Here is a 12,063-nt window from a genome sequence, read left to right as displayed (position 1 = left end):
TAAAATTTGATGATAAGAAAGTATATTTAACACATTTCACAAACTCCATATAGTATGTGAGCAATTAACACTAAAACAGTGAAACAACTATGAATTTTAACTTTTTAGCTCACCTGAGCCGAAGGCTCAAGTGAGCTTTTCTGATCACATTTTGTCCGTCGTCCGTCCGTCTGTCTGTCCGTCCATCCGTCTGTCTGTCCGTCTGTAAACTTTTCACATTTTCGACTTCTTCTCAAGAACCACTGGGCCAATTTTGACCAAACTTGGTACAAAGCATCCTTGGGTGAAGGGGAATTTAAATTGTTAAAATGAAGGGACATATCCCCTCGCAAGGGGAGATAATCAAGAAAAGACAAAAATAGGGTTTGGTCATTAAAAAATCTTCTTCTCAAGAACCACTGGGCTAGTTAAGCTGAAACTTATGTGGAAGCATCCTGGAGTAGTGTAGATTCTAAATTGTTCAAATCATGACCCCCGGCTGAAGGGCGGGGCCACAGTGGGGAATCAAAGTTTTATATAGAAATACACAGGAAAAATCTTTGAAAATCTTCTTCTCAAGAACCACTGGGCCAGAAAAGCTGAAACTTATGTGGAAGCATCCTGGGGTAGTGTAAATTCTAAATTGTTCAAATCATGACCCCTGGGTGAAGGGCGGGGCCACAATGGGGAATCAAAGTTTTATATAGAAATATATAGGAAAAATCTTTGAAAATCTTCTTCTCAAGAACCACTGGGCCAGAAAAGCTGAAACTTATGTGGAAGCATCTTGGTATAATGTAGATTCTAAATTGTTTACATCATGACCCCCGGGAGAAGGGCGGGGCCACAATGGGGAATCAAAGTTTTATATAGAAATATATAGGAAAAATCTTTGAAAATCTTCTTCTCAAGAACCACTGGGCCAGAAAAGCTGAAACTTATGTGGAAGCACCTTGGGGTAGTGTAGATTCTAAATTGTTCAAATCATGACCCCCGGGGGAAGGGTGGGGCCACAATGGGGTATCAAAGTTTTATATAGAAATATATAGGAAAAATCTTCGAAAATCTTCTTCTCAAGAACCACTGGGCCAGAAAAGCTGAAACTTATGTGGAAGCATCCTGGTAGAATGTAGATTCTAAATTGTTCAAATAATGACCCCCGGGGGAAGGGCGGAGCCACAATGGGGAATCAAAGTTTTATATAGAAATATATAAGAAAAATCTTTGAAAATCTTCTTCTCAAGAACCACTGGGCCAGAAAAAGTGAAGCTTATTTGGAAGCATTCTGGGGTAGTGTAAATTCTAATTTATAGGAATCATGATCCCCGGGGGAAGGGCGGGGCCATTATAGGGAATCAAAGTTTTTTATAGAAATATATAGGAAAAATCTTTGAAAATCTTCTTCTCAGGAACCACTGGGCCAAAAAAGCTGAAACATAATTATGTGCCCATGGAAGGATCATGGGGTAGTGTAGATTTCAAAATGTCTAAATTATGATCAGTGGGGTAGGGTGGGGATGCATTATGTGTAACAAGGGGGAAATCTGGTTAAGAACAGAATGGTCAAAGCTTCTCAGGTGAGCGATGTGGCCCATGGGCCTCTTGTTTTAAAATTTTGTGTTTATTGCCAAAGTGATCGCATCAGGAATTCGTTAGATTTGTGTAGTTGGGATCTAAGATAACTTCGCTATATCTGTGAATTTGCAATATCCGTTTTCGTACTAAACGAGTTTTACTGTATACCGATTAGTTAAACATTCATGAAGAGATTGAAATGTTTCGCCAAAAATAAATTGGCTCGCCTTATGACGATCAGGGAATTAGATACCGTTTGTGTTCAATACCTTGAATAAAATCTTTGAGACAATAATGTTAATATAAACTTCATTAAACGATCTTTAAAAAAATATGGTTATCTTATTTTGTCTTTTCTATTGGTTTAATATGGCACAAGTGTGCAAGGGAAAACAGTGGTCAAGTTTTATACTTACTGTATTTATTGATATTCTTTCTTGAAAAACTATTACCGGTACTTATAAAAATGATTAAAGATCTGCTTTTCCGTGGTGCAATCAGAAGATATTAGGTATTGAATTTCATTTGCACATTTAGTTTTTTCTTTTTCTACTTTGAGAACCAACCAAAACCAATTATAGAAGACGTTTAAGAATTTTGTTTGACACAGAATTGCAACGTAACTACGACGTGAAAATCCAAGTATTCCTTTACGTTTTATTTGTCCAGACTCCTTATGTTACTTTCGTTCAAGCAAAGGCTCGGCTGCCTCCGTAAACTCCTATTGCGAAATGTCGGAGTTGACAGAGAGAGCGGCCATTTTGGAATGCTTCAAATTATTAAATGCTAATATGTAGAGTAAAGATTTATTAAAATTCAAACAAATTATATAGTAAGCTTTATAAGAAAGGTGTCTATTAACATATAAAAAATTAACGAAAAATATTGAAAAACAAAAAAAGTTGAAATTTGGACTTTTTAAATTGGCTACAGATAGCGACCGGAAGTAATGACGACAAACGAAAAGTTGCGTCCTGGATAGTATTTATAATCAAGTTTAATCTCTGAAAGTTTCACATTGATATCTTTTACCGTTCTTGAGAAAATCTGTGAACAAAATGTCATTTTAAAAATCAGAAAAAGGTCTGTAACTTGGCACCGGAAGCAAATTTTAAAAAAATCTCTCAGATGTATCAAACCCATTTAACAACACATCTGTCCTGAAAATTTCATCTAATTCTAGCCAGTAGTCTTTGAGAAATCGCGTCAGAAAAAAAATAAGAAGAAGAAGAAGAAACAATACAATCGCTATGAGGTCTTCCGTTAAGATGGAAGACCTTAATTAATAACATTTAAGTAAACATGATGTTTTTTATTTTCAGGAGAGGCAATCAGAAATATGTTGGGAAAAGCAGTTTCTGACATAGTTGGTCGTGTTAAACAAGCTTTCATTGTTGGAAATGGTTTGTCAAATGAAGGAGTAAGGCTTTTGGGACAAAAGTTGGCTTGCATGACAATTGGAGACTTGGAATCCTTGTTGGATCTCAAAAACATAGACCCAGTCAAAGTTGCTGAGCTACTTAAGGAACTTGGAGATTTAGCGAAGGCCCTGGCAAGTGTTTTGCATTTTTATGGCTTGAGCAATAAATATAGTGTTTTCTGTCTTCCATCCATCCTTAACGAGGCCCGATCGAGTTGAAAATTACGAAAACGGCATGATAAAAAATTTTAATTTTTGGAAATATTTTTGTATGTATTATGCTAAGAAAAATTAGAATGAAATTTTGTTACCTTGCCTTTATTGTAGTCAAATGGGGACACTGTCAAGATATGGACCATTTTTCGTGTTTTTACACATAATTACATAGTAAAACTCTCCAATAAAAAAAGAAATTTAAAATTTATAAAAAAGTATTTGATGAAATGTTTTGTTTTTCACATATATCATGCAATTTTCATTCTTCTTTTAAAAAAATAAAAGAAAATTGGAGGTAGCCTTTATTGCAGTGAAAAGGGGGCATATCAAAACACAAACTATTAGGATTTATTTTATCCAACTAGATGAAATAAGTCGCCATGGGTAAACATAGCATCAACAAACGATTACAATACTGTATTAATTTTTAAAAAAAATAAATAATTCTTACATTTTGAAATAACTTTCTCTCAATACTTTATATTTTTTTTAACACGCAACGTTGTTATACGTGGAAAAACAGGGGGGGGGGGGGTAACAGACAACTTATGACAAATTTTACTAATATCATGTAATATATTGAAAAAATAAAATATTTCGGGGGTTGCATTTAAATGATTCATGGACTGATTTTTTTTTAACTCAAGTTAATCCATGCATATTTAAGTCCTCAATAAAATAAGGGTGTGTATAAACACTTCAACATGTTCAAGGAGAAAGACTAAAATCGTTGACTTTTGGTTGTAGTGTTTGTTTTTTAACTCACAAATTGAAAAAAAGTAAAATTAATGAATATGTAACAAGAAATTGATACCTCAAAATAATTATAATGTTCTAAAGTTGTTTATAAATAAAAAAATATTTTAAAAACGTATAAATAATAGAAATACCAACTTTCAACATGTACAGTCTATAGAGCTACAATCAGTGAAGCATTTTAGCGCAATTTGACGTTATTGTGTTCAATTGTGACGGCAGTCAAGGGTACTGTGACGTGCCTGAGTCGACGCTGCGTTAAAACGTATGCGCAGTTCAAGTAGATCGGGCCTCGTTAACTCTTTCCATCCTTCTGTCTCTCCTTTAATCCATCAAATTTTGCATTAAGACTAATTTTAAAAAAAAAAACATTTTCCAGAAATTTAATGAAACTTGTATGCAGATTGATATATATTCATGAGAGTTGTTGGAATGAATAAAAAAATGTTGATCCTGACTGCCTTCAGGCCCCAAGACCATAAACTGAGAATAGGCTGAAGTAAAAATTTAGATTTTGAATATTTTAATCATTATTCAACGAACATGCCTAAAGAATTCAAAGTTTGTGAAATATTTAAGTAATAATATAACTTGAAAACTATGTTTCATTTTGGTATTTACTTTAAAGGTTACACTGATTTAAAATTTTGACTCAAGTCTATTCTTATTTTATGGTCTTGGGGCCAGATCTTGACATTTTATCTTACCTGTACAAATTCAGATAAGCTTAATCTAAAGCCTGATTTTGACAACCAGACTAAAGTTTTAAGAAAAGGTCCATTCCCAGACAGAACTCTAGTAGATTTGGGGAAAGAACAAGGTTCATGTTTGCTTTATTTGGCCCTGTGAATTTCTGAAAAACTGAAACTGCATAGTTTTAGTTAACAATGCATAAAATATCACTTATATCTTTAGTGACTGCGTATCTATAAAAAATGACGTCATTTTCTGGCTAGTCAATGCATTATGACGTCACGAAATGCGTCAATTTCCTCATATTCTGAACAAGTCTACAAAAACGGCCAATTTTTAAAGCTATTTTTTGATATTTAATATAGAGCGCAATCTCTGATCTAAAATATGCAACTAGTAAATGATAGAACTGTTTCTGAGGATTAATGGACATGTTTTATTTTTTAGATCAGAGAGTGCGCTTATATTATTTTTCTTCACTGAAAGTACTCAATTACACGTGTTTACCTAAAAGTTCAATAACAATGCAATTTCATAAAGCCAGTTCTCCTAGGCCTGGACTTCTAGAGGAAAAATTTTAATAGGATATGAAAGCACAAAGTCTCTATTTTATTTCAATGCTTCAAATAGAAAATCAAGTGTTGATCAATTAATTGGTATATCTACAGGGCCATTTTAGGCATAAAGTGAACCGACTTCTTTAACATGCAGTACAAATGTAGTATAAATCAAGTTTATGAAAGTGATGGCAAAAGATGTCAGTTCACTGAGCTTCCCTTGTATTTTAATAGAGATTTAAGACATGGATTTCCTCAATTACAGCTGAATTATATATTTTATAAAATTGCTTAAAGTTAATAATATAAATAGCCTGTAAATTAAAACTAGTGAAACTATAACCTTTACATTAATTATACATTTAGTAATGGGGTAAATCATCTATACATTTCATTTTCTTGAGGTGGAATGCAATCTAAGTGAGTGTTTTAGACCATGTGACTTTTTATATAATTACAGTATTCTGAAATCTTAAACAAGATCCTTACCAATGGGACAAGTATTTTCAAAAGCCTTGATTTGAGAATAGAAGGGGACTTCAGTTTTCCCAGACACACAAACACCCTTTTCCATTATCAGACATCAATTCCACTTGGAGGTCTTCTCACCCTGTCATTTGGTAAGAAGAGAATTGACCTATTATAATGTTTTGTTCCTTAATTTTTACAATTCGAGGATGATATTTTCATTGTAACTAATCAGTTTCAGCAACACAATAAAATATCTTTTGACAATTTCTTTTGAAGGATTTTGCATTTTAATCTTCAGGTTTTGGAGCCAATTATTATTATGGTGTCAAATTTGTTGTTGGTGCAAAACTTCTAGAAATGAAAGGATATGTTACAATAGTTCCCAATGGTGGAGTCTCAGCATATGGATTTGTTAGTGTTGGCTTTATTCTTTATGGAGAATTGCGTCTCACTGGACAGATCATGGAAGTAGGGTTTCCAACTACTGCTGAGATAACATTTAATAAATTTCCACTAGATGTGAAGTAAGAACTATTTAATAATGATAGTTCTATGTAAAAATTGATATATAAAGTTGTAGGGCTGGGCAAAAATATCCATATTTCAGTATATGGCAATACAGTGACAAAAAATATCATATATCAATACGTTTTTGTAATACTGATATACTGGAAAAATGCTAAGACTCAGGAATTCTAGCCAATGTAGAAAAATTTTCAAAAATGTTTGTGATCAAGCTAAACAGTAAGAGAGAAGCTGTTTTATGAGTGTATTTCAGTGCATAACTATAATTGAATTGAACTATGAAATATCTCACAGTTTTTTTTTTGTTCCATTAAGTTCAAGATAACAAGGTTTGACTGTATAAGGAAGCCATCAATGTTTTATTGAGCAAAATTTCTTCATAACTGTGTTTCTGTTGGAAGATCAGGATGGAAAAAGCAGACACATATAACTGTAAAGGCCCATGGACTTCTGTATTCAAGAGTCAAGATCTTTACCAAGCATATTAATTTTATGTATAAATTTCTTTGTAGTCTTCAAATGTTTCTTCAACTCAGACCATTAAGACTAACTTTGGAGGGATTAGTGACATTGAAGATACACCTAATTTTCCATACATTTAAAAAGACTCTTTTTAAGCATAGGATTTGGCATTATGAAACACCTGTCATACAGAAAAAAATTATAGATACCCACAAAAAGGAGAAAGACAAAACACCACCACAGATCAAAAGTTTTGGGGTGAGCATTTTATTATTTACCGTGCATCTGAAACATAATTCTAGGAAAATTTCATAGAAAGCAAATATTTATGCCCCCCTTTGAATAAGGGAGGGCATGTTTCTTTGCTGCTGTCTGTTGATCCACCTTCATTTCCACTCATTTTCTTCACAGATGTTGCACATATTGAAATGAAATTTGATAACAATATCTAGGTTAAGTTCTGTTATGGGTATGATCTAGCCATTTTGGATAGAGTTATTCCCCTTTGACTTAAAAAAGTTCCAATTTAATATTTGGAGGAGGGGGGCATAAGTGTTTTACAAACATCTTTTGTTTAAATGTTGATTCAATTTGTATGAGATAAAGTAACTAAATTTCAATGTAAATGCATTCTTAATTTATAAAGATTTAAGATATTAAACAACATACTCTGTACTTCTTTGTTAAAGCATTGCTATAGACAGAATATCAAAGTCTTTGAACCATTTGTAATAAAAAGGAAGATTATGAAACATTTGAATTACAATATCTCATTACATTTTATATTAACTACATGTTCAAGGGAGTGACAAGACCAGGGGAATGTAAAGTGCTGCAGGCAGCAGGACGTGACCACACAGATCCAGAATTTAAGTTGGATCTTGACGCAGAGGATGACCGCAGTAATGTGATCCTGACTCTGGATGTAGGAACTGTACCTGGTGGCTCAGATGTTGTCTATCGAAAAGAACTTGGAGGATTTTCAACTTCATTGACAGAGGTTGATATGCATATGAACTTGATCTATAAGTAATAACAAAATATAATACTGTAGATTGGCAAATAATCATGATGGTTTTAATTTCTGTATGTCGGCGATGTTTCATTTTTCATCACTATGTACAAAACCTTGTAGATTTTGAACCCTTCTGGAGTTCCTCTGTATTTCACTGTACATGTGGCCAATGAAGCGGGTGTGAGTGTACCTGCCACCTGTCAGTTGGAGACCTTTGACATGACCATTCCTGGAGGGAGAATGTCAGAAGCCTTCAGATCGACCAGTAACCCCCGAGTGATGAAGGGACTAGTCACTGTGTATGAGGACTCCCCCATAACCCAGGTTCTGGTGGCTGTGGGGTACGGCAGGGACATCTGGGGAGAGCAGATTGTCAGGTGGAATCAAACCAGCATTGCAGCAAATACGGTCAACTATGATGTGGGTATGTGCTTTAAGAACATTTATGAGGGGGGAATTGTCTTGTGAGTAAAAAGAAAAATAAGTTTACAATTTTTAATATTCTTGTATATTTTATTATATTATGTACCCATTCTTTTAATTTCAGGTTATGATCCCTTAAACCTAAAAGTTATGACACTTTTTAGTGATGGAAGAAGTGGTAAACTTGTAGGAAGGCATATTCTCTTTAAAGAATATGACAGTCTTTCCACTCCAGGTGAATGTGCCACTCACTGCAACAAGATGCATGACACTAAGTGTCTGAGCTTCAACTATGACTTTGGCAGTGGCCATTGTGAGCTCTTAGAGGCAATAGAAGGATATAATTTTAAGATATCAAAGGTATTCTTCAATTTTCACTATTTGAGACTCCCAGGCAAATACCCCGGTAAACAGTTCAGTTCCTATATTTTGCAAGGAGTTAGCATGAATGTGCTAAAATGAAAATCATGTACCATTTTCTAAAAATAACTTCATTTAATTTTGTAGATTCAAGATTGTACAACAACATTTTTGTAACAATTTTTGACATTTTTTTGTGATGATGTTATCTAAGATACCTTTAATTTTTTTTTATCTTTTTTTAGGATGGACATTACATGCACTATGAAAAATTAGGAGTTGGTTCAAACAGAAAATTTGAATACAATGATTTGGACCTTCAGCACAACACAATGTACTATTTCAATATTCATGTGAAAAATTCTCTTGGATTTGAGAATATTTTATCTTCTGAATCAATCCTCACAGATTTCACACCACCTGATCCAACTGAAGGTACATGAAATATTTTTTTGTTGCAGAATTATTTAAACAATAAAATGCTTTCTTTGTTTGTTATTACTGGAATGAACGGAAGCAGCTGTTGCAGAAAAAATACATAACCCGCGGGTTATGAAAATTTTTTCTGCAATAGCTGCGACTGTTCATTCAAAGACATTTTATTGTTTATATTTATATCTGTTTGAATTGTCATTTTAAGTAGGATTAAAAATATTAATTATTGTATTTATGATGCGAACGTCTTTGTACGTTTCATTGATGAAACGGCCACTGATCAAGAAATCCGTACAGGTGATATGCCTAATGTAGTTCATGCAGTGATGAACGCAATGGGTTTTCTTAAGAAATAAAGAAGAAAATATTCAGTGGATGTAAATATTGTAATGTTCAAAAAAATCTCTCTCTCTCTCACTCTCTCTCTCTAATTATGTATACACTATATAACCCTTACTTTTTATCACATACCAGGGCTGTCCAAAAAGTTCGTGGACAGTGACATATTTGTTAAGATAAATGTATCTATTTGCATCTATTGTATATCAAAATATTTCTTATGAAAAAACAAGTCAAAATGATTTAATTTTTATTGATGGAACGTAATATTTCTGTAAAAATAGGGGTCTTGAAAGATCGCAGACAGTGCTCACAGACCAAGGTTAAATTGACATTAACTCTGATGTAAAGTGTTTGGAATTAAATGATTGTTTTCCATATAAAACAGGTCAAAAATTGATAAAAATTTTATATACCACAAATAAAGAGGCTATAATCATTTTATGATATCTTAAGTATCGCTTACTATATAGGCAGTACAAATACTTAACAAAAACCCTAACAAATATTTGTCAAAACTAGACAAGAAAAGCGACGCCGGCCTTCGGCACGGGCAGCGTCCTTTCAAAAAAATAAGTTTTAATTCAGTTGAAATGATGTAAGAGACAAAATATTTGTTAAAACATCTCAAAATGATTGAAATAAATTTAGTGTATTGAATTGAGATTTGTATATATGATTTTACAACGGTGTGTACAAAGAAGAAGGTATGGTTTCCATACAAGTTTTGCCCTGTGATTTTCTAAAAAAAAAATGAAACTGGTGTAAAAGTTGAAAACTCATGCTTTTTGAATAATAGAAAATCAATGCAGAAAAAACATACAAGTGATTTTTCTCACATGTGTTTTTAAATGCTAATTATGACGTCAAGAACATGTGCATTTTCCCGTATTTTCTTAAAAAGTTGCAGAAGACACCAAATTTTAATGAAATTTTCTTTTAGATAACATTGTCCACAGGCATCGCCCACAAAGATCTTGAGATATGTGATTTGTTATTGAATTTTGCACAAAATATCAAAAAATTAATGTGGGCAACGGCTGTGGACACTGTTTTCTAAAGGAAAATCTCCCTTGAAATGTGCCAATTTGAGGCTTTTTCTGTTGAAAATAGAGAAATGCTTCACATTAATGACGTCATATTTGCAGAATGGTAAACCTTCTTGCCATATTCTTTCCTGATTTATCAGAGTCATTTATTAAACTAATATTTAAGCCAGTTTCAAAACTTTTTTATGTCATTACATTTTTAGGGCGCAATAAAGCTAAAACCATACCTTCTTCTTTGAAGACAAAACAAGAATTTAAAAATACATGTAATGTACTGAAAATTGAGATTTCTATTCATGACATTGTTATAAATCTAGTGCAGCATCAGACTTGGTCGTGCAGTTTGTGTATACAACCTGTTTATTTTGATGAAGCTCGTAAATTTTTGTGCATTGTTCTGAATGTTAATAATTAAGTAAATTATGAACTATACTTAAAGATTATTGCTAATACTTGGAAGTGCTTTGCACCTTAAAAAAATGTAGTGTGTGTCCATGAACATGTGTAAAGCCCAAATCCAAATGTTTGAAATTATAATGAAATTAACTTAACAACAGACTGGTCCGTGCGCACAATGTGCGATCTTTAAAGACCCCATTTTTAGCTCTACTGGTCAGAGACCAGAAGAGCTTATGCGATAGTAATGCGTCCGGCGTCCGTCCGTCTGTCTGTCTGTCCGTCTGTCTGTCTGTAAACAATTTTTCAAAATGCTACTCCTATTAGAGTTTTGGTCCGATTTCAATATAACTTGGCACACAAGTAGACTACACTAAGATACATAATTCTGTGCATCGGTTTTTGATTTCGATGAACGGTGTTGCCATGGTTACTAAAACTAGAAATTTCTGTGAACTTCTTTCAAAATGCTACTCCTCTTACAATTTTGGTCCGATTTCAATATAACTTGGTACACAAGTAGACTACACTAAGATACATAATTCTGTGCATCGGTTTTTGATTTTGATGTATGGTGTTGCCATGGTTATTAAAAATAGAAAATTCTGTGAACTTCTTTCAAAATGCTACTCCTCTTACAGTTTTGGTCCGATTTCAATATAACTTGGCACACAAGTAGACTACACTAAGATACATAATTCTGTGCATCGGTTTTTGATTTCGATGAACGGTGTTGCCATGGTTACTAAAAATAGAAATTTCTGTGAACTTCTTTCAAAATGCTACTCCTCTTACAGTTTTGGTCCGATTTCAATATAACTTGGCACACAAGTAGACTACACTAAGATACATAATTCTGTGCATTGGTTTTTGATTTCGATGAACGGTGATGCCATGGTTACTAAAACTAGAAATTTCTGTGAAATTTTATTTTAAATACTACTCGTCCACCAGTTTTGTTCTGATTTCAACATAATGTGGCACACAAGTAGACTACACTAAGATACATAATTCTGTGCATCGGTTTTTGATTTTGATAAACAGTGTTGCCATGGTTTCTAAAAATAGAAATTTCTGTGAAATTCTTGGGAGCCCAGCAGGTTGATAATAATATAAGTACCTGGGGGGAGCCCGGCAGGTTACTAAATGTGAACTAAAAGCATGGTACTAATACAGTAGGTATTTCAATCAACCTGGGGGGAGCCCAGCAGGTTGCTAATAATTTAAGTAGTTAAAGTACCTGGGGGGAGCCCGGCAGGTTACTTAAATGTGAACTTAAAGCATGGTAAAAATATATTAGGTATTTTGTGTGTTGAGTACACAATTTGTAAACTTTAATAATAAAGCTTCAATGAGCATTTTGCTTATTTGAATTTGGGGGTAGAAAAATTC

General features: G+C 33.4%; 1 protein-coding gene across 1 annotated transcript in view; it reads left to right on the top strand.

Moving 5' to 3' along the window:
• Positions 1-12,063, top strand: part of LOC134257978 (uncharacterized) — a gene marked incomplete at its 5' end in the record, with an annotated part of 120,719 nt that overhangs the window by 63,325 nt on the left and 45,331 nt on the right. The window contains 8 exons of the mRNA XM_062740550.1: positions 2,877-3,106; positions 5,657-5,816; positions 5,966-6,191; positions 6,705-6,912; positions 7,457-7,654; positions 7,790-8,093; positions 8,217-8,452; positions 8,698-8,887. Coding sequence (XP_062596534.1) covers positions 2,877-3,106; positions 5,657-5,816; positions 5,966-6,191; positions 6,705-6,912; positions 7,457-7,654; positions 7,790-8,093; positions 8,217-8,452; positions 8,698-8,887 — 1,752 coding nt within the window. The remainder of the gene's footprint in view (positions 1-2,876; positions 3,107-5,656; positions 5,817-5,965; positions 6,192-6,704; positions 6,913-7,456; positions 7,655-7,789; positions 8,094-8,216; positions 8,453-8,697; positions 8,888-12,063) is intronic.

This window comes from Saccostrea cucullata, unplaced genomic scaffold, assembly GCF_032062105.1.
Source record: "Saccostrea cucullata isolate Sc308-1 unplaced genomic scaffold, CSIRO_AGI_Scuc_v1 ctg815, whole genome shotgun sequence".
Taxonomy (NCBI): domain Eukaryota; kingdom Metazoa; phylum Mollusca; class Bivalvia; order Ostreida; family Ostreidae; genus Saccostrea; species Saccostrea cuccullata.
The sequence above is the reverse complement of the archived record's forward strand: the minus strand, read 5'-3'. Positions and strand labels throughout refer to the sequence as shown.